The 21,682-nt window shown below is 43.4% G+C and overlaps 1 protein-coding gene across 1 annotated transcript; it reads right to left on the reverse strand.

Annotated features, from left to right (window-relative positions):
- Positions 1-117: 117 nt before the first annotated feature.
- On the reverse strand, positions 118-21,519 carry CCNJL (cyclin J like). Its single transcript, XM_083481225.1, is given in 8 exon segments — positions 118-2,916; positions 3,670-3,829; positions 4,853-5,152; positions 8,331-8,541; positions 15,156-15,251; positions 15,253-15,264; positions 20,229-20,341; positions 21,314-21,519. Coding segments are annotated over 8 exon segments (1,362 nt in total). The 5' UTR covers positions 21,336-21,519; the 3' UTR covers positions 118-2,468.
- Positions 21,520-21,682: the final 163 nt, after the last annotated feature.

Genomic DNA, 21,682 nt, shown 5'->3' on the forward strand with positions numbered 1-21,682 from the left:
TTAATGATTATTGAAGTATTTCACAGTTCCATTAGTAAAACGAATGACCCGAGGGCACAAATAGTGTGGGTAGACCCTTCTTCATAGGAGTATACAAGAAGCGGACACGCACATCAGTATTTCGCACTGTGTTTATTGAATAACCTACTGTAAGATGGAGATACTTACAAATGTCAAATGGGGGCGGGGGAGGCTTCTCTGCAAGGCTAATAAAATGAACACATTGGATTCTACAACCAGAGCTCCCTCAGTAGTATTTACACAATTAGGTGGTTAAAATTTGCTTACAACACACAAAATATTGTAGATACCAAGTCGTATATAAATACAAAAAGAAAACTTCCGGATACTATTCTAATTTTTTGCATAAACACTTTTCATTTAAATCTGTAACAAAAAGGGAACACAACATCTACTTTCATTTTGCTTAAAGTGTGACATGCCCAGACTACAGTATACTTTAGAGACATCAGTCCCCAACCAACATACTTCCTCTGAAAAGGGGAAACACAATTCTGCACTCTAAAATCCAACTCAACCCTCTCACGAACTATTTTTCTAAAAATTATATAACTTAAAAAGCAGAATGACGAACATCCTACCATAGCACACACACACACACACACACACACACACACACACACTGGACTCTAGACAGAATAAAAGCAATATATTGCACATAGTCTGTATTGCAATCCTGAGAACCCTTTTCACAAACAATACTGGCTTTCAGTGACTAACAGGACAAACAGCTGAATATCAAGTGAGCACTTCATATTCTACCAGGAATCTTCGAAAAACCAAACCCACAGAAATCCTGCAGGAAGCTTAATCGCACCAGTATAGTTAAGTTCATGATCCTGAAGTACAGCTAAGTGGAACTAAACTGCAATGAATCAATGGGACTTAAGGCAAAACATCATGTTAATCTGGCAAACCCTCCGTTCCCAAATCTGCATTTGCAGAGGTACTGCAAATGTGGAGTGTGGGAACAGGAATAAAATCTAAGTGGCTGGGTTGAGTACTTGTCACATATCAATTGAGTGTTCCCTCTACACCTGCCTCGACATCAGCTGTTTTCCCATCAGACAGGCTTCACTTTTGATTTTGGTACCTCTTAGGAAATGGGGAAGAAATTTAAATGGCTTCGGAGTAGCATTTGCATGGGGGAACTGGTAGGTGGGGTAAGCAGCAGCTCGCTGTTTTATGTCCCCGCAAGTGCCTCACTTACAGCTCAGGATTTGGTTTACACAGTAAAACACAGGCTTCAGAATCCTTTGCTTTCTCCACCACGTGTGGCTCCACTCTCAAGTAATGGGGGAAGAGAGGGGGAGAGAGAATAAGCCTTTGTATGTACAAGAGCTAAAACGGTGTCTCTATTAAGTGACATTGTGATTTTTAAAAAATTATCAGTAGGCCTTTGCTTAAAGTAAACGGTAGCTTAATGTCTTCGCAGGCTGTAAACGAACAGCCTCAACTCTGGTTCAAGGACTGCAGCTTTTAAGACTGACCAGTTTCCAAGGTTACCTCAGGTTCCCTTACTCATGGATCCCTTTAAAAAGAAAATCAACTCCTTCCACACACATTTGTCCATATTTAGATAATTAACTCAAACGGCAAGACCAAACATACCACACTAAAAGGCAGCGATTCCTGCAATATTAAGAACATTTTGACAATGAATTGTTTTCAAGTAAACATTAATCCCTGACATAAGTTGTAAACCATGTTTTCCCACAAAATGATCTTTTAGTTACTTAAGGCAGCAGCATCTTAAATATTTTAGAGGTAAAGTTAAGATTACATTTTAAGAAAAATACGACAAACTTGAGGCCCAAGTGGTGTTTTGTCTACTGATGCCTCACCAGACAAATTAAGGCAAAAGTGGTTTGACTTGTGTTCCAAGTTTAAAGTCTTGTTCTGTGAAAATTCCAGTCAAAGCACAGCAAGGAACATTCATTTAAAAAATTCCAGTGACAGTTTCAGAGGTATCAAGGAAATATAAGCCTTGTTAGTGTCAACAAAAGGCTCCAGTGTTATGAGCTGTGTTCACGGGAGAGCCATCATACAAGTATATCTGATGGCCAGAAGTTTCTCCAGGTTTCTGCTTTTCAGAGTACTGTTTTTAATTACAGTGTTATTTATTTCAAGTTCGTTGGCACCCCTTCTATGGAGGCACCCCAATTTCAGTAAGTCACTCTTGCAAAAGTAGCATCATGAATTTCGAGGTATATTTTTGCATTTCTTCTCAGAAAAATCTTGCTTCTGCAGGAAAGGCACCCATGTTTTAAATGTTAAAAAGAAAAAAGAAAAAATCAAGGAGGGATTTGTTTTTGTCCAAGCTATTGGCAAGTAGTTGCTCCATTGAGCTCCTTTCTATGGTGGCAGGTGCAATTCAGTTTACATATCACCAATGTTTTCCTTCCAAGACGTACTGGTCCTGTCTCACCCCCTTCCTCTGCAGGTGCTCATCCATCAAAACAACCTGTTGTGTAAGAATGATGCCCGCTAAAATAGCTACTGCCATAGGTCAGAGCGAGGCAGTGCCTGGGCTCCGTTGAAATGGCTACCTGCATGGTGATAGGCCCTTGAATGGACACTGTTTGCAAAACAGGCTGAAAGCTGGCCTGCAGGGTGGAGTAGGAATGCAGGGAATCGCTATGGTGGCCCGAGGCAAGGCCACTCAGTCGAGGAGCTTGTAAAGAGTCCCGGTAAGCCGAGCACAGATCCTGTATTGGGGAGTGGAACTGCGGAACGACAGCCGAATGCTGAGCCAGGGGATGATAACGCGATTGCTGAAAGAGAACTTGAGTCGGGGTTTGAAGGGTGAGGCTTTCCACAACTTGCTGCTGCTGCTGCAACAGCTTCACACGGTCCTTTTCCTTGTTGGCTTCTTTGATGTCCTTATCATGAGCTCTGTTAGATAAAAATAAAATCACACACAAGCTTAAAGGCCAGGGTTTTGAAACAGAAAAATAAAATGTCACAGGTAAGTAACTAGCAATTGCTGGGGGTTTTGGGGGACTACAACTCCCATCATCCCTAGCTAGCAGGACCAGTTGTCAGGAATGATGGGAGTTGTAGTTCAAAAACAGCTGGAGACCCAAGTTTGGGAAACACTGCTCTACACCTATGTCTGGGAATGCGCCAGGCCATTTGGCAGGCATGGAATGTTTTAGAATCATGTTTACAAAAGCCGCACTGAAAATTATAGTATTTACAATAAAGTTACAGACACCAAAATACCATTTGCCATCTTATGTCCTAGACCAGCAATGAGAAATTTGTAGACCAGGGTCTGGATGTGTGTACCAGACCTTTTAAAGAAAAGGAATGGGCCACCAAATTTAGCCATGTCATAAATAACTGCGCTCATCTGTACAGAAAGGGAACAAGGTTTCCCAGTGGGCTTACCAGCTCTACCACTGAGGCTTTTTGGATCTTTGCATGAGTATTATTAATAAGGCAGGCAGCTATGTCAACTGTAAATAGCTAGGGCACTGGGGACGCTACATGTTTGCAATCAACATGGTGTCAAGAGTCACACCAGGTAGATGTTAATGTTTGAAATTCTGTCCGCATAGATAATTTGATGTATTAGTCACCTGAAAAAACTAACACATAAATAAAACAATGTTCATCAGGTGGCTGTTTTTATTCAAAACTTACATAAGCATGAGTTCGATACATGGAGCAAGATGCTCCCAGGAATAACAAGTTAACAGCTGGAGCTGTGCAGTCCAAGAAGGAGAAACCTCAAGACAGATGCGCGAGGCTCCCACACAAGCAGCAGCAACCAGAGAAGGCCGAAATGAGAGAAAAGCATGATCTGGAAGAAAAGGAATTTCAAAATTAGGCCCAAGCCCCTCCATCCATAAATGGCAAGACTTTGTCAACTTCTTCCAGCAAGTCTGGCAGCAGGCTAATGTGATGTATAAGACTTCTGGCTGGAGACTAAGACACCACAATGACGGCTTTGGCTCAAGAGAGAGCAAGTCAACTTAGGTCAGCATTTCTTGCAAGCAATGCCACTAAATCTACTGTAGTCTCTTTGTGTGCACAGTGAAACTTTTATTATGGGCAGTAACTCAGGCTTCGAAGGGCGCTCTTAACCCAGCATCTGACAGATTGTTGCCATCTGATCTCAGACTTTATAGACCGTTTAAGACTGCAATCATACTGGAAAGAAAACGCCATTAAACTCCGTGGGCTTTACTTCCAGACAAACATGCAGTACTACATGCCAAGTACTGCCTGGCTTTAAGATCCAAATATTGCATATTTCGTTTTTATATTTTGCACTGGCTTAGGGGCAAAATTGAGGAAATGTGGCTTTTAGTGGTTCTCAAACTTGCTTCTTCCTCGTGGGGTGGCAAAAGCTTACCATCCCAAGTTCAAGAAGCAAAGGTTGGCGTCTTTGCTCTGAGGTAAGCAGTGGCAAACATAGGGTTGAAATCACACTTCTTCCACAAAAAGACAACAACCAACTCCTATAGAGCTGCGGGGTAAAGGGAAAATGGATGAAAATCACATTTCCACCTTTCCTTCAACAGGAGAATCCTGAGAGTGGAATTCTACTTGTGACAGCCTCTACCCAGCCCCCATATATTAAAACAAGCTGTGGGTTAGCTTGGTCCAGAGTATGCCTAACCCCAAAACAAGGCCTCAAAGAGCAAGAATTCCCTTTGCCAAAGCCTGAGCTTTGATTTCATGCCTTTTCTAAGGTGAGGCAAATATTTTGGTGGCATTTGCATTAAACACAATGTTTCTCCATATCCGAGGACTGCTATAATCCTGATAAAGGCTACTGCAAGGCAGACATGTGTTTTGGGCTTCTGGACCAAGAAATTACCTTGCAGCGAGACTTCTAGGAAATAGTGAGAATATTTCTCCATGAAAGCTCTGACTTTGGTCACGGACGTGATAGGCCAGCCATTGTGCAGATCGCTCTCGCTAACGGAGGCAAAGAGGTAGTAATCGATGTAATGCGCCGGGGTTGGCAGACAGAGATTCCAGTTAAAAGTTTCCAGGAGCAGAAGTTCCATCTTCAGCAGGTCTTTCTTGGTTAGCGCCAGGTTAAGGCTACACATGTAAGCAAAGCTGTTCAGCTGGTCCAGTTTGGGCACCTTGTCCTCCTTCTCTTCAAACTTGCCTATTGGAAAGAAAGAACAAGCCACTTGAGATCAAGGCATTCTCTCCATCTAGATTCTCCTGAACTCAGCTAGAAGCCAATGCTGAAAAACCCAGAATTCAGAGATTCACCAGCCAGTCGTTGCCACCACATGAGATAAACCCTAGTCCAGGCATAGGCAAACTCGGCCCTCCAGATGTTTTGGGACTACAACTCCCATCATCCCTGACCACTGGTCCTGTAAGCTAGGGATGATGGGAACTGTAGTCCAAAAACATCTGGAGGGACGAGTTTGCCTATGCCTGCTCTAGTCAAACACAAATAGTACAGAGTATAAAATTATGGGAGCTTTGGAAAAGCATGCAGTCCACTTTCACTGATGAGTCAACATGGAAGAAAACTAGAGCTGCTCACAATGTGTGAAAGCAATGTATTATTTTACATAAAGATGAAATATAGTACATAACCAAGACCAGCACATATGGAAAAATGTTGGCCCACACTTCAAAGAAAAAGGAGGAAAATACACATTATCTTCAATCCGGTTATCTGATTATACACTTTTATTTTATGTCAACTATTACTAATAGGAAAGTGCGATTTAAACAACTATCCCAACCCTTCCAACAGGCACTGCTCAATATTTAAATTTATAGGCCTTGGAAGAACCCAGTCCAGTCTCTACTTTAACAAATTCCAAGAATCCTTTTCCCTCCAGTCTGACTAGTTTCTTTTATTTGCCATCAATATTTTTCCAGCCTAGCAGGATTTAAGATAACATGCAGTAGAAAAGTTTTCTCCCTTGCCCCGCCTTTTTGCCAGAGTGGAATACAAAGGCCACACAATGGACTGAGGAAGGGTAGCAGCCGTAAGACACTGAACAGCTTCTGCTGCTTTTGTAGTTTTACAACCACTTCCTTATCTCCTTTCTAGATTGCTCCCTTGGAATCTGGATGCTTCTGAAAACACTGTGGCCACCCTCATCAAGGACCCTCATTAAAAGGTTCTTTAATTCCTCTTCACTTTCTGCCATCAAGGTTGTGTCATCTGCATATCTGAGGTGGTTGATATTTCTTCCGGCGATCTTAATTGCGGCTTGGGATTCATCCAGCTCAGCCTTTCGCATGATGAATTCTGCATATAAGTTAAATAAGCAGGGAGACAATATACAGCCTTGCCGTACTCCTTTCCCATTTTTGAACCAATCAGTTGTTCCATATCCAGTTCTAACTGTAGCTTCTTGTCCCACATAGAGATTTCTCAGGAGACAGATGAGGTGATCAGGCACTCCCATTTCTTTAAGAACTTGCCACAGTTTGCTGTGATCGACACAGTCAAAGGCTTTTGCATAGTCAATGAAGCAGAAGTAGATGTCTTTCTGGAACTCTCTAGCTTTCTCCATAATCCAGCGCATGTTTGCAATTTGATCTCTGGTTCCTCAACCCCTTCGAAATCCAGCTTGCACTTCTGGGAGTTCTCAGTCCACATACTGCTTAAGCCTGCCTTGTAGAATTTTAAGCATAACCTTGCTAGTGTGTGAAATGAGTGCAATTGTGTGGCAGTTGGAGCATTCTTTGGCACTGCCCTTCTTTGGGATTGGGATGTAGATTGATCTTCTCCAATCCTCTGGCCACTGCTGAGTTTTCCAAATTTGCTGGCATATTGAGTGTAGCACCTTGACAGCATCATCATTTAAAATTTTAAATAGTTCAGCTGGAATATCATCACTTCCACTGGCCTTGTTATTAGCAGTGCTTTCTAAGGCCCATTTGACTTCACTCTCCAGGATGTCTGGCTCAAGGTCATATATACAACATGCTAAAAGGACAAGCTATGCAAGCATGAGGTTGGCAAAAAGTAGATCCTGTCTATCTTTAAAAAGAGACTTGAGAGGCTCTAAACAAGCCTTCTCTAACTTGCTCTTGGACCTCTGTCAAAGTTGGACACCAATCCACCATCAGCCTCAACTAGCATGGCCAGTGGTCAGAGAGGACCATGCACAGGGCACCACATCGTGGAAGGCTACTCTAAGGGTTGGTTCCAAAGTTACCCACCTGCATTTCCTCCCTTGTATAAAGCTTTGGGTTATTAGGACACGTGTCTCTCTGCAAGGCTGACAACTATGTTTTTCTAAAGTGGCCAAAAACTAAAGGGATTCTAGGAGGATATAGCTCAGGATGGATCACTAGGTAAGTACAGTGGTGCCTCGCAAGACGAAATTAATTCGTTCCGTGAGTTTTTTCGTCTAGCGAATTTTTCGTCTTGCGAAGCACGGTGTCGGAATAGTTTTGGGAAAGCTTCAAAAATCACCAAAAACCTCAAAAAAGGCTACCACACCGCGTTCTATGAGTTGCTCCTCGAAGTCAAGTCGCAACTGTATTAACGGTGTTAAGAAAAAGGAAACAAACTTGCAAAAAACGCAATACGTTTTCGTCTTGCGAAGCAAGCCCATAGGGAAATTCGTCTTGCGAAGCAGCTCAAAAACTGCAAAACCCTTTCGTCTAGTGAGTTTTTCGTCTTGCGAGGCATTCGTCTTGCAGGGCACCACTGTACATAGAAAGGGCTGCAGTTTGAGAATGAACCTGCACAGTATCTGCTCTCCATGAATATAATATGGCAGGGGTCAAAGGTGCCCTCTAAATGTAACAGGAACCCCTTTCCATGGGCTCAATCCACAATTATCGAGTAATGTTTAAATGTTAATGTGATGGGCCCCACAGGCTCTGAATAATACAGTAATGCAAGGGGTGATCTGAAGGAAAAGCATCACCCATGGCCTCATTTAAAGGGCATAAAAATGAACCTGTTACTCTCTGTAACAGCTGAGAATCCCTTTTCCCTTAAGCACAGCTTGAAACTTAAGGCTCCTCCCCATACGAGCAAAAAAGAAGTACATCGCTGCAGGAAATTCTAGGCAAAGTTGTTGATACTCTGTTCTAAAAGCAACAGAAACTGCAAAGAGCAATAGTCAACTATATCATACTCCTCTGGGAAGGGACCAATAGTCTTTTCCTGTTCCATGGTTTCAAAAATGCTTTAGATGGTACCTGCTCAAAATAAACAACCTAAAATTAATGAATTGAAGTAAAAATGTTTTCATCAGCTTAGGGCAATTAACCGATAAACAGCTTACTTGTTCCCCCCACGGATAAGTAATAACCGCAATAGGATGTGTGCATTAACAGGCAAGCTTACTCACTTGCAAGTAGGAGGCAGGCAATCGAGATGACATAGAGCTGTTTGACAGCAACATCATAGCGGTCCATAAAGAGATCCAGCAAGTACACAGCAAGGTGTCGGGCTGTGGGGCAGAGCTGGCAGCGGCTGCTGAGGATGGCCAAGAGGTCAGCAAAATAGCGCCGCATCCCGATTTGCGGAGAATGGGCCTTGTACACAGGCAGCTTCAGCTCCTACGGCAACACAAAGGAGGGGGAGGAAAGAAAGAGAGACAGAGAGAGCGAGAGAGAAGGGGTATTAACATGAATATCCATTTCAGAAGCCAAAATCCACAGATCACCATCCACCACCTGTTCTGGCAAGTGCTTAGCAACTAACGCAATAAAAAGCAACCCAGCTCTTGTTCTGGATGAATATCCAACCTGTTTTTGAAAGACAATGCAACTTGCGACAACTATTCATACTCCTGAGAATCAGGCAATGGGCAGGGGGAGAGCCACACTAAACAACAACAACAATCCACCATCAGCTAGAAATCTCCTCCCACAGGGTTCAAGACCAGGAACCAACATTATTTATAAAGAAACAAACAGACTGCTGCGCCCATTGAAGACCAACGCATTTATGATGGTATAACCTTTCATGGACTGCCACAATAATTGTTAGTTTTTAAGGGGAGCTATTATTTTATTTATTGTACAACTGTATAAACTGCTTGACAGCCTGAGGTCACCAAAGCAGTGTTCAATACAAAGATAAAATACAAAAAATACAATATTCAAAGCATAGTTAAAACCAATCATACAGGTGTACAATTAATTTTTCATTAACAACTGTGTCACACCTATTAGACCTGGGAAAAGCGACCCCCCCCCTGTGTGTGTGTGTTTTGGATTAAACATCTCAATCCTGCTAAGGGCCCCAACAGCTGCTACTTACACTAGAAAACTTAAGACATGTTAATTTAGGCACTCAAGGAGTTGGCTTCAGGTCTTGTTTGGCCTAGAGGCAAATTCAGCAGAAGGTTGGAGTCCAAAGGCAAATTCAAAAGAAAAGTTTATCTTCCATTGTTGGCTCTCCCAAGTAAAGAATTTAGAAATCACCCATTTACGGGTTCAGAACAAGTCAATAACTTTTCAATGACTTACATAGTCATTTTTGGGCACTATTTAATCAAACTGCATAAAATGAAATTGCAGCCCAGACAAGAAGTTTAAAGTTGAAGCCCACTTACAGGTCCACTGTATTAAAAGTATGAAAATGGGATGAAATTAGTTTTTAAAAGGTTAAGCCAGTTCATGAATTACTTCTTAACCAACTGCAAGATAAGACCTCTTGCATAAAAGTACGGCACTGTAAATATTTATGTGAAGGTGAAGAGGACCCATTTCCTCAGGCAAACATGCTTATCTGTCTGTTTAGACACAAGGCCCATTCACAAGCTAACATAACAATTATTAGATGTCTTGTTCCAAGAGGCAACATCTCATTTGACCTCAGCAGATTCCAGATGAAGGTTTTAAAAACATCCCAGGCAGGGATGGAGATCCAGCTTTCCAGAAAAGTTGCCTAAAACCAAAGCACCCCGTCTTCTAGCTAGCAAGGAATTCTACAATGCTCACTGTACAGCTCTCAAAACACCACCTTTACACCCCACCCCATGGACACAACTCTTCATTTACAATAAATATTTACCGTATAAGAGTATAATTACAGTAGATTCAACAAGAGGCATGCTGCACCTGATGGCTTTGTAAGCAGCTTAGGTAAGTAGGCCGACAATGCACCACAACATAGAAGCCATGTGCATACATTCTCTTTCCAAAATGACCTGTGCATCCGAGATCACACATCAACTGAACGCACACAAAATGGCCGCCACCTGTACTGACACGCCATTTGGTACAGGACTGGGCATCATTCTGCCATCACTCCTTCACACACCTTTGGAATTTCTAAATGAGAACCAATGTCATGTGAAGCCAGTAGGACAGGGCTGGGGAAGTCCTCCAGATTATGTTGGACAACCAACTCCCAGCAGCCCCAGCCAGCATGACTAGCAGTCAGGGATGATGGGAGCTGATGATGGGATGTGTAGTCCAACATCAGGAGGGCCACAGGTTTCTCATCTCAGCAGAATGGACACCATCACATCATCTGCTGGACACTCAATAAATACTGTAGGCACTATCCAACACCAACTGTGCCAGGGAACACAACACAGATTTCCCTCCCTCTGCTGCCCACATCTGCTCTGAAGGGCTGCCAAATCTTCAAGAGGAGATCTGGTGCTGAGTGAAGGGGAGGAGGAAAAGCCCAGCAGCGCAAGAGTAAGTTTGTTGCACAACAAGCTGACATGGAAGGACGTCATCCTTTGCCAAATACAGTGAAATATGCCTAAGAATCAATTTCAGAGCAATATTTCTAGTCAGAAGTGTGTCTTGGAACATTTGCTTGGAATATTAAACAACAGCAACAATACTGTCTTTCCCACTTCCAAAATTTCCAAGGAGTCGATCCCTCTCTAAAGTTACATTCAGAAGCACAGTACATTTGGGGAGCCAGCAATCCATTTATGTTCCTTTCTATTTGAGGATGTGAACTTAATTTTGCAAACGCAAGCAAGGAGCCATATGTCAAATGGTGTATGGCCTACAATTTGTTCCAAATTGTACGATGTGGAGTAGGGTTGGGTACAACTTTTTTTCAGAAAAATCTTGGGCAGTAGTGGGGCATGGTAATTTGGGTAAAAGAAGGCATCCTACATAAATATATTGCGTTATTTAAAGCCGACACTGCTTGTGGGTTACTGGAAAAAGATTTGTGTTTACTGTACAATAAAGCATAAGGCACAAAAGCAGGCTTAAAAGCACATACAAATGAACTGAATGCCCTACACATTGCACGTGTATATGAACAAGTTTTGATCCCCCAGACTGCTGCCACTTGAAAACATTGTTTTGTTTGCCTTCTGATGTCTCCAGTCATCAGTCCACTTACCTGGTGGCTTTTGAAGGATTAATTTCCAATGTCAACCTTACCAATCCCTACTCGCTTCAAAGTTTTGTGAAACTCAGCCCAGGCTGTTGCCATGCCTTGATAGACCCTGAAACAGGCGTGGAGTCCCTCTCCCTCCTGCGATGACAGGAGGAAGAGTTGCCTGTCCCCAACCCCTAGTCTGTTGCTGCTGCCGTACACATGCCTAAAACTGTACTTGCAGAGGTTCCTCGTGCAATTTAGGAACCAGACATTTTGCCACTCCACTCCATTTTGCCACTCCAGTGCGGAAGGACATAGCGCCATGACCACAAGTCCAGGGGTTCACAAACTGTTTCCAATCAATGAGTTTCATTCAGCTGATCCATACCATATTTATGGATTTGGGTTGAAGACAGGAAATGACACAACCACCACATTAAATGCTGATAAGGATTTTTTTAATTTGTAATTTTTCTTGCTTCTTTTATTACTTGCACTGTATATTTTCGTATTGCATTTTGAACCCATGGAATATAATTAATATATAACACAAGTGGCAAGAAAAAGACCATTAGAAATCCTCCAGCGCCTAGCTAAGCTCATTACAATTGCTACAGCAGACAGAAATATCATTAAGCGAGGCCTTCAGCAATTTTCAAGTGGTCCATGGGGGGGGGGAAGAGAACCACTGCCCTCCTTATGTGACAGAAACTTAATGCTTGAACAAGGCTAGAGTTGAAGAATAATGGAGATGGGATTCTTTTTTCAAAATCCAGAAGAGCTGCTGGACTCCATTGTTTTACTGTATCTCATTCATTATTGTAAATAAGTGTGTGGTTGTTACTGTTTTTTGAAAAACAAACAGATTTCTCCCCCAGTAACATATGCCTCCATCCTCTTGTTTGGTGTCAGAAAGGGTTACATATACAAAACTAAGATGATATATCCTGCATATACCGTATTTTTCCATGTATAACACGCCCCCGTGTATAAGAAAATGGCACAAAGTTGTTGTGTTTTTTTGGGGGGGGGGGAGTGCAGTAAATAACCCAACGGTTACAATCGCTCATGTCGCTCGCTGACAATTGCTCAAATCTGCAACAAGCGGCTGCCCAATCGCCAACAGCGGAAGGAAATCGCAAGCACAAGTGCCGCGGCGGCAGCCAATCCAAAGCAGCCCTTGAAACAACAACCAATCACACACCAAAGACAACCTGCAGCTCGTGGCTGCAACCAATCACCCGTCACCCCTACCCACTATTCATGTATAAGACAACCCCCACTTGTTGTTTTTTACATTATTTTAGAGTAAAAAAACCTCGTCATACATGGAAAAGTATGGTATATATAAAAAGTAGCAGGTTAAAGACAATCAAGTATTACATAACTCTCTCCTTCAAGCCTTGGGGCAAATTCACAAGTGGTATTTTTGTTGTGTACAGGTTAAAAATTAGAATGTGTGTGTGTCTTATAATACACATACAGTACCAATTCCTAGTGCAGGATACTCTCTTTCAATGGGCTGGCAGCTCTCTGCCGTGTGTGTATGCCATGTGGGAAACACAAGTGAACCAACCCTTGGATAAGAATTTTTCTCTGGCTAGCTGAGACACTCAAGGGCTTTTGTTGCTACTGGACAGGGGTAGGCAACCTAAGGCCTGTGGGCAGATATGGCCCAATCACCTTCTCAATCCGGTCCAGGAAGCACCGTGTTTTTACATGAGTAGAATGCGTCCTTTTATTTAAAGTGCATCTCTGGGTTATTTGTGAGGCACAAGAATTCGTTCATTTCCCCCAAAAAATATACTCCAGCCCACCACATGGTCTGAGGGACGGCAGACCTGCCCATGGCTGAAAAAGGTTGCTGACCCCTGCTCTTGGCAAACCATCCAAACTATCTACTGTTGAGAAGGGACAGGTGTGCCAAATGATAATATCAAATTATAATGAAATCGTGACATTTGCTCATTGTTTCCCAGGATTTAAAAGGACCCAGGGCAACCATCTATTGTGGCATTTCACTCAGCTATATATATAAATTACACACAAAGACAAAGCTATACATAATTTTCTTTCCAAAGAAAACACACAATTCAAGTTACTTTTCCTGTGTAAATTTCACCTTGAGCAAGTATATTCACTTTGACATATTCCAATTGTAACCAAAGAACACAATGAACAATGGAAAAATACAAGCCAAAGGAAGGTGTAAGAGGGGGTGAGAAATATATGCCCTGCAGCCTATTGCTATTGCCTGCTTTGTGTGGGCTGGTGGAAGGTTCTGAGAATTACTAGTGTTCCTTTTGTGAAAAGAGCTTCCATTGTGTCCATGACAATTTCTTAGATTACTCTCATGCTTCAAGGCTTACCCATACCAGAATGTGTATGTTATCCTCAGCAATGCTTTGTGAAAGATCACTAAAAATTTTACATATGTCCACACTTTAACATAATTATCACCACCTGTATTTCCAACATCTCCATTTCCCTCTAACTTCATGGCTAACCCCTTTCTCTCCCCCTTCCTTCCTTCCTTCCTTCCTTCCTTCCTTTCTTTCCATGTGCATATACACCTGTCAACTCAGGATGATGCATCATACATCTAGTGAAGCAGGCTGTAGCTGACAAAAGCTAACGCCATAATAAATTTTGTTAAGTCTTTCAAGTGCCACAAGGCTTTTGGTTAATTTGAGACGCAACACTCGACATGCAGACACCCCCTCCATACTTGCAAATAGCAGGAACATGAACCTAAGTAAGACACATTTCTCCCAAGTCATGCTTGACACCTGTTCAAGGTCCTCCCTCCAAAAACACTGCCTTTGCCAAGACATGGGAACAAACCCCCAGACAGAGGAAACATCTCTCACGGAGGAGGGACAGGACAAAAAGCTAGGTATAGTGGAGGACAGGAACCTGAGAAGGCTTGCAAGGAACAGCACCGCAGTAACCACTGCAGACCAGCACAGGTGCACAGCACCCGCAATATTAAAGCAAGGATTTTCACCAGAACTAATAAGGAATTTAACACAGTTGAGAGACATTTCCTTGTAAATGTATATATTTCATCCTCTAGGAGCTCAGAAAGGTGCATCACTGAATACGCTCAGGGAAGGGGCTCATTCAGGACAAACCTATACTGTCAGCTTTATCTCAACTCCCTGACCCATTTGCAAGGCAATATCCCTTTCACACATATCCCTCTTAGCATGAATGTGTCCTAATCAAGTCCCCAGTGAAAAGTTGCTTTCATATGGCCCTCACCACACTCTTTTCCATAAAAGCTGCTGATCCTAACCACACATTTTCTTGCAAACAATTCCCATAGACTCCAACGAGATTTGCATCCAAATAACTGCCTTTAGGACTGGCGCACTCAGTCTCCTGCTTTAAACTATCTATTCACTCCCTCTTCAATCTACAGTGACTTCTTACCAGCTTTTGCAAGAGAGTTGAAGACAATGAGCCAACTTTTTTAGCATGCAATACAGGCTCTCATCCACCTTGATAATTAATTTGGTTGAATGTATCAATTTAAGATTTTTTTTTGTTTTGTTTTCCAACAGCACACTACATGGCAGCAGGATATGAATCAACACCATCATGGAGTCCAGAGTAATTACATATTGCTTTCTTCTAGACTCTAGAAGGGGGGTGGGGAACCTATTCAGTATATTTCTTCCATACAAAGCAACCTATACACATTTCCTTACAGTGTGTAAGGTGCAATGTACTTCTAACTTGCTCCCATTCAAAGTGCATTGAGGACGGCAGTCTTTCAGTGTAAGAATCAACCACCACGGAAAAAAGTTTTAGACACAGCAAGGGCAGAGCAGGTAAGCGTGCAGAGACAGGGAGGCTAACTGACCTTCAGCCTTAAAGTCTGATGAATCTCTGCTGCAAGGTCTCCTTTCCACCATGGCTCTTCCATCTTTAGACTTCCCATCCAAAACCTGGTCTGGGGGGAAAGGCAATACCTAGGTAGGGAGAAATAAACAGTGAACCAGATTAACCAACATTTTCTACCTAGTCAAGTTGTTTATGCGTTGTAGCCCAACAGCCCCATCCTACGGAAATCAACAGGCTTCAGGGCACATGTCGCTGCATTGGATCTGGCTGTTACTAAGTTCTTTTGGCTGAGACCTTTTAGTTGTAACATCCTTCACCTTCCTCGCCTCCCCCCGCCCAAAGAGAGAGGGCAAGGGGAAAGGGCAATTACATCCACGTTTTCTACCGGGGTCCAATTCTGTCCACCGAACTTCTATCAAACACCCGGGTTTTCTCCCCACTTTATTAAAGCGTCCCCACAATTGCAGATTTCCATGCGGCCACAGTCGCCCAAGAAATCTCGGCGGCCACAGGTCTGCCTTACCTGCAAGACGGGTCCCTCCCCCTCCCCGCGCCCTTTCCTTTTGCAGAAAAGCCGCCAAGGACGCTTCCATGTGCACCAGCCCATCCGAAGGGAGAGTACCTGAGAGATCTACTACCTCCTCGCCGCGATCACTTCTTTGCAGAGATCTCGCCAAGGCTGTTACCTTGACTACCTCCAAAGATTTGGGAACAAGCCTCTCTCTCTCTTCCCTCTCGGCCACCCCCACTCCCGGTCTGCTAGAGCACTCATAACTGCACAACTTCTTTGTTTAAAGGCAGGCTACTTTTAATTAAAAAGAGCCATAACTGCAAGTTGCACGACACTCCTCCTCCCCCCCCGCAGTCCGCAACTCCCCACAAACTGCGAAGACGGCGCCCGCCCACGCAGCGCTTACCTTTTTGCCTCTCTTCGCCCTCCAAACCGGGATCCCCAGCCTTTGTCCTACCCGGCACCCAGCTATTTCTTGCTGGAAAAATACTGCAGCCCAGGCAGAAGGGGGAGCATTTAAACTTATCTCTCTGCGCGCGCCCCCCCCCCGCCGCCGCCAGTTCCCCAGTGTTGAACTTAGAGTCTGGCGGGAAGGGCGGAGGTGAGATGCATATCCGCCCCCCCCTCTCGCTCCCCGCGGTGTAGCTGGTGGAGAGCGAGAAGGTGATCTCCCCGCCCTTTAGCCGCTTCTCTCCTCCTCCCTCCGTCCCTCCCTCCCCCCGCAGATCCTGCTCTGGATGGAAGATCCCAGGAGGAGGAGGGGGAGATTACACGCCGGCGCCGCACTGCGCACGCGCGCGCACACCTCGGAGCCCTATCGCTTCTTTGCGTATAGCAGCCTTCCCGCGCTCCTTTTCGCGCGGGGGAGACCCGCTCGCTCGCTCGCTCATTCATTCATTCGTCTGTCCGCCCGTGGACTTCCTCTGAAACCAACGCCAAGGCTACCGCCGCCCGAGCCCATCTCCCCTGTCCCGGCCCTCTCGGCCCTGCTGCTGCTGCTGGTCCGCTTCTCCTGCGGGGCAATTTCAAGAGGCGCCCAAACCGCAGCTTCATTCAAAGCGAACTAATCCAGGCAAGGGGTCCGATCACATTGGAGGCACTAACGGGTGTAGGACCGACTCGGTTGTAGTCCGAGGGAAGAGGCTCTTGCCGTAATGGGTGCTCGTCTCCCACCGCTGTAAGTGGGATCGTGCCCCAACCCTCCAAAACTGGCCTAGTTCAAAGCTCAGCTGGGCTTGCGCGATTCCTCCCTTCCCCAATACGTAATAATGATAAGCTGCATTTAAAGGAGAATGTAATGCTGGCCCCAACACATTTACTTGCCGTATTAAGGAAGCAAATTCTAGTCCTTCTTACCTGGGAACAAGCCTCATTTTAATTCAACAGGACTTATTTCTGAGTAGACACGGTTTAAGTTTGCACTGTCGATCCATGCAACAGGTCCTTTTAAACTGTTTTTACATAGTGTTTTAATTCACGAAACCCATCCTAGGACCTTAGGGCCAAGGGCAGGTAATAACAATAGCAATTTATCTGTTATCAGATGTTGGGAAAGCTGGACTTGGATGTGAAAGCACTGAGCCCAATGTAATCACTTATCATTTTAAAAGCTGCTGTGCCAGGTTTTAGGTGGGAGGCTTCCAAGCCAGAGAAAATGCCAGATTTAAATTTGGTCCTTCTGCATGTAAAGCAGGTATTCTGCCATAGAGAGATGGCCCCTCCTTCTAAGACAAAAATAGGAAAAGGCAAAGCCACACCAAGACTTCAGTCACCGGTCAAAAGTGTCATGCGTGTAGTAGAAACGCAGTGGAGTGCACAGGGAGATGCTGTGAGTGTTGTAAAAAAGAACTACTCACAAATACTAAATGCTGTAGAAGTGCATTCAACTGGTGAAGAAGAAAGTACCAGGTCAGATGATGGCATGCTGCCTGATACTTTTCAATTGTTTTCCTTCCTGTGCTTTCTTGGCCTTTAGGAATCCATCCTTCTAGAACCTAACAACACACAGGTCTACCTCCAAACCAAAGGACTGAATATACAGTACAACAACGTGGCATGAAGCTCAAGGCTTTAAAAGCATTTTAAACTGAAAATAGAGACAAATTAGTTAACAATTCAGTAGCTTACGCAAAATAAATTTGTGATGATCTGGGGATAGTCATGGATTGTCAGTGTAGAAGGAAGAAACTGTTGGCAGGTGAAGAACCACAAGATTATGCTAAATTGTCATATGAAACTGAGTTGAAGACAGAACTGTTTCTTTCACTGAACAGAGTGATCTAGGAAGTCATCAAGAGATCTCAACAGCTTCATGAACTTGCTGAAAAATATGCCTTTCTTACTCCATTGACTTTTTTGAATGATATGAATGTCAACTAAATAATGATCATGACTATGACATTAATAGGGAAGAGTTCCTCGCTGAGAGAAAAAGACTTCAGAGTTTTGTTTCTCTTGTTGCCTCACGAGACAAAACAGAGACGTGGAAGGTCAGTGACGGACCCCTTGAACTTTTGCAGTTTATTCTAAAATACAGTCTTGGGAATTTAGTTCCAAATAGAGTAATACTGTTGCAAATTTTCCTCACTGTTGCTGTAAGTGTTGCTAGTTGTGAGAGGAGTTTTTCTAAATTAAAATTGATTAAGAATTACCTAAGATCTACAATGAGTATGTTGTATTTAAGAAATCTTGCCATACTAAACATTTTAGAAATGTTGGAATTAAGGTTTTACTTAAAAAATAAACAGTGTTTTATTTCCCTATATGTCGCGCTGTTTTGACTTTTTGTAGTATTTGTATGTGGTTGAAACAAGAGAAAAAAAAACATAAAAGGGGTATTGCAAGTAAAGCAAAGAAGAGGGGCAGCAAACTCAGTGGTTGCCTTGGGCAGCAAAATCCCTAGCTACGCCACTGGCACAAGGGACAACAAAAGGTTCTCCGTCCCATTCATAATTTGCATGCTCAGATGATGGAATTCATCAGCAATTGATACAATGATGTGAGCAGTTGCTTCATTGACTGGTACCTCAATTTGTTACTGTTTGACCTCACTGCCACTAAAGATTTTAACAAGGTTGTTTTGGGTATCTGAAAACCAAGCACAGAAAGAGTGTTTCTGCTGTGAATCCTATCCTAGTTTATAAAGCACTCTGAGTTTTGCAAACTGATTTGCCCTCACATACATTTTGTGCAGCAAATCACTATTTTTGCTTCTTTACATATGGAATAAATGAGGTGGGGGGAGATCGATTGCCCAAAGCAACACCTTCTCTGATTTATTTATATTTAATGGCAGAAATATGGCTACTTGAGAAATAATTGCATTTTTTATTTAAAAAACTGTCGTGATGAATGTGCGTGCACACACACTGGCCCTGATCAACCTTTGCCAACGTTTCTTTTCTTGGTGGCAGGCCTCGTTTTGCTTTCAATGTGAGGAGCAAAGGTTGCAGAAAGGAAAGCTTCCCCCCAGAATGAGGATGCCATTCTACAAATGCTGCTAAATTCTTGTTTCTAGGCCAGCTGTAGCAAGGGCAAAGCAGACAGTTCCTGATAATAGTAAATAGGACTAGTATTAAGTTACTTGTGAAGATAGTACCTGCTGGGAGGAAGCAACCTGGACTTAGGTGTACAAGGGGGGAAATAATGTTTGCTGATCCTGGTGATGGATAAGAGTCTGCAGGGAAGAATCATAATGCCGTACTTCTCTGCCTGAAGGGACAGCCATCATGTGGTAAACTCCCACCTGCTTTCCAGCTGCCGAGGAACTGAGGACCCTGAACAGGTGGGATATTGCATAGCTGAAGCAAGGATGGGGAAAGATTGAGAGGAATGAAACCGAATGTGTGATATCTCTCTTGGTGAGGAATACTAGAAGGATTTGGGCACTGATAGTTGTCCTGGCTCACAGAAGTGGGTGGGATTAGGGATTAGAAGGATGAGATGCAATAGCTCAGGGGATTACAAATTTTGAGACCAGCCTTCTAGTTTACTTCCTTGCTTATGGCAGATTAGACACGTAAAACCTAGAGCAATTTGGAATAAAACTGCACACCAATCAACACTTAGGGAATTTCTCATGTTTCTTAAGAGCCTACCTAGGTGTCATGCTTGAGAAGAAAATATAACAAATTAGAGAACAGGCCACGATGGTAATCCTAGAATTCTAGAATCAGAATCTGGAGAGTAGCGTTTACTTATCCAAGACCTCGTTGCCAAGTAAACAAAAGTGCCAGCTGAGTGGAACGCAGAATCTGGTGGTGCTTCTAGTGTTCACAGCAACATCAAACTTTACATTTATACTGAAACTGGAGTAATGTATTGCTTGTCACTTATAAAATGCAGAGCTAGAAGTTTATGTCTGCCTTTCCACAATTCCAATGCCATATACACACAGATGAAAACAAATTATTTCTGAAATCACATGTTATTAGTTTCCAGAGTGTAAGGCACATCTTTGGGTAGAGTCATGCTGAACCAAGAGTTGAGATGAATGGTGGAAAGGCTGAAAAGTGAAGCATCCTTGTAACGTGTTTACAAACCCAGCAAGATAATGAGATACAAACCTCCATGGCCACTCACCCTTGGTTTATTATCGTATTCAGCTATAGACACGTTCCAGAGTCTTGCAAACTTCAGCTCCCATATCTGGTGGCATGGAAGTGGAGATTTAAAAGTACTTTGCTTTCTTTGACCTGTGGAAGGCACATAATGGCTATGTTATGTCACTGTGAGACATGTGGGCAGGAACTGGCAGTAAGTATCCTGGCTGCAGGAAATCTGATTTTGGGGCTCACAACATGGGAAAGGCAACAGTTTACAAAATTAAAACATTTAAAAACTCACTTTTTATTCTTACTAAAGCTTTCTATTCTTATTTTTTCTTACCGCCTACCAGCAGATGCTTAATTTAAGAAATAATCAGCATATTGCTAGGTGTGTTCAACCTTAAAGGTAAAGGGACCCCTGACCATTAGGTCCAGTCGTGGCCGACTCTGGGATTGCTGCGCTCATCTCGCTTTATTGGCTGAAGGAGCCAGCATACGGCTTCCGGGTCATGTGGCCAGCATGACTAAGTAGCTTCTGGCAAACCAGAGCAGCACACGGAAACGCCGTTTACCTTCCCGCTGGAGCGGTACCTATTTATCTACTTGCACTTTGATGTGCTTTCAAACTGCTAGGTTGGCAGGAGCTGGGACTGAGCAATGGCAGCTTACCCCGTCGTGGGGATTCAAACTGCCGACCTTCTGATCGGCAAGTCCTAGGCTCTGTGGTTTAACCCACAGCGCGTCCCTTGTGTTCAACCTTACTACTATATAATAATATTAATTTTATAAATCGCAATACCCTAAAACAGTTTAAGTCAGGGGTGGGGGACCTGTGTCCTTCCAGATGTTGCCAGACTACAACACCCATCATTCTTAACCATTGGCTATGCTGCCTGGGACTCATAGGAGTTGGAGCATAGTGACCTCTGAAAGGCCACAGGTTTCCCCATCCCTGATTTAAATGGACAGAAGAGCAGCATTTTTTGGGGGGATGGACCTAAAAGAGTTTCTTTCTTACTGGGTTTCCTCCACCTTTGTGAAATTAATCCAAGGGCTGCAGATTGCCTTCCCCATTTCTAGAGCCTCACTAAGGTACCCCCCTCCCAGAGGCAAATTTACCTGCAAGGTTGGCTCCTGGCATAACAAGCTCCAGTGGTGTCCCTACAAGTAGCTAGTTTACAGAGGTGATCTTTCTTAGCGTAGTCATTGGTTGTAACTATATTGTAAGAGAACCACCTCACATGAATTTATTGGAGAAGATAAAAGTCTTAAAATAATTACCAGGTATATGAGATCTGTAAAAAAAGGATGAACTTCCTTCTGAGTGGATCTCTGAGAACTCTCTTTAACAGCTGCCCAACTGTCAAAACATCAGAATCTCGGAATACCCAGTGGAAGTCTTTACCATAGCTTAAAGGTATGGCATCAGCAGCAGAGTCTTCACTCCAAGTATGGATGTGCTATGACTACTCAGCCTTTCCCCCAAGT

This window comes from Podarcis liolepis, assembly GCF_965112155.1.
Source record: "Podarcis liolepis genome assembly, chromosome: 2".
NCBI lineage: Eukaryota > Metazoa > Chordata > Lepidosauria > Squamata > Lacertidae > Podarcis > Podarcis liolepis.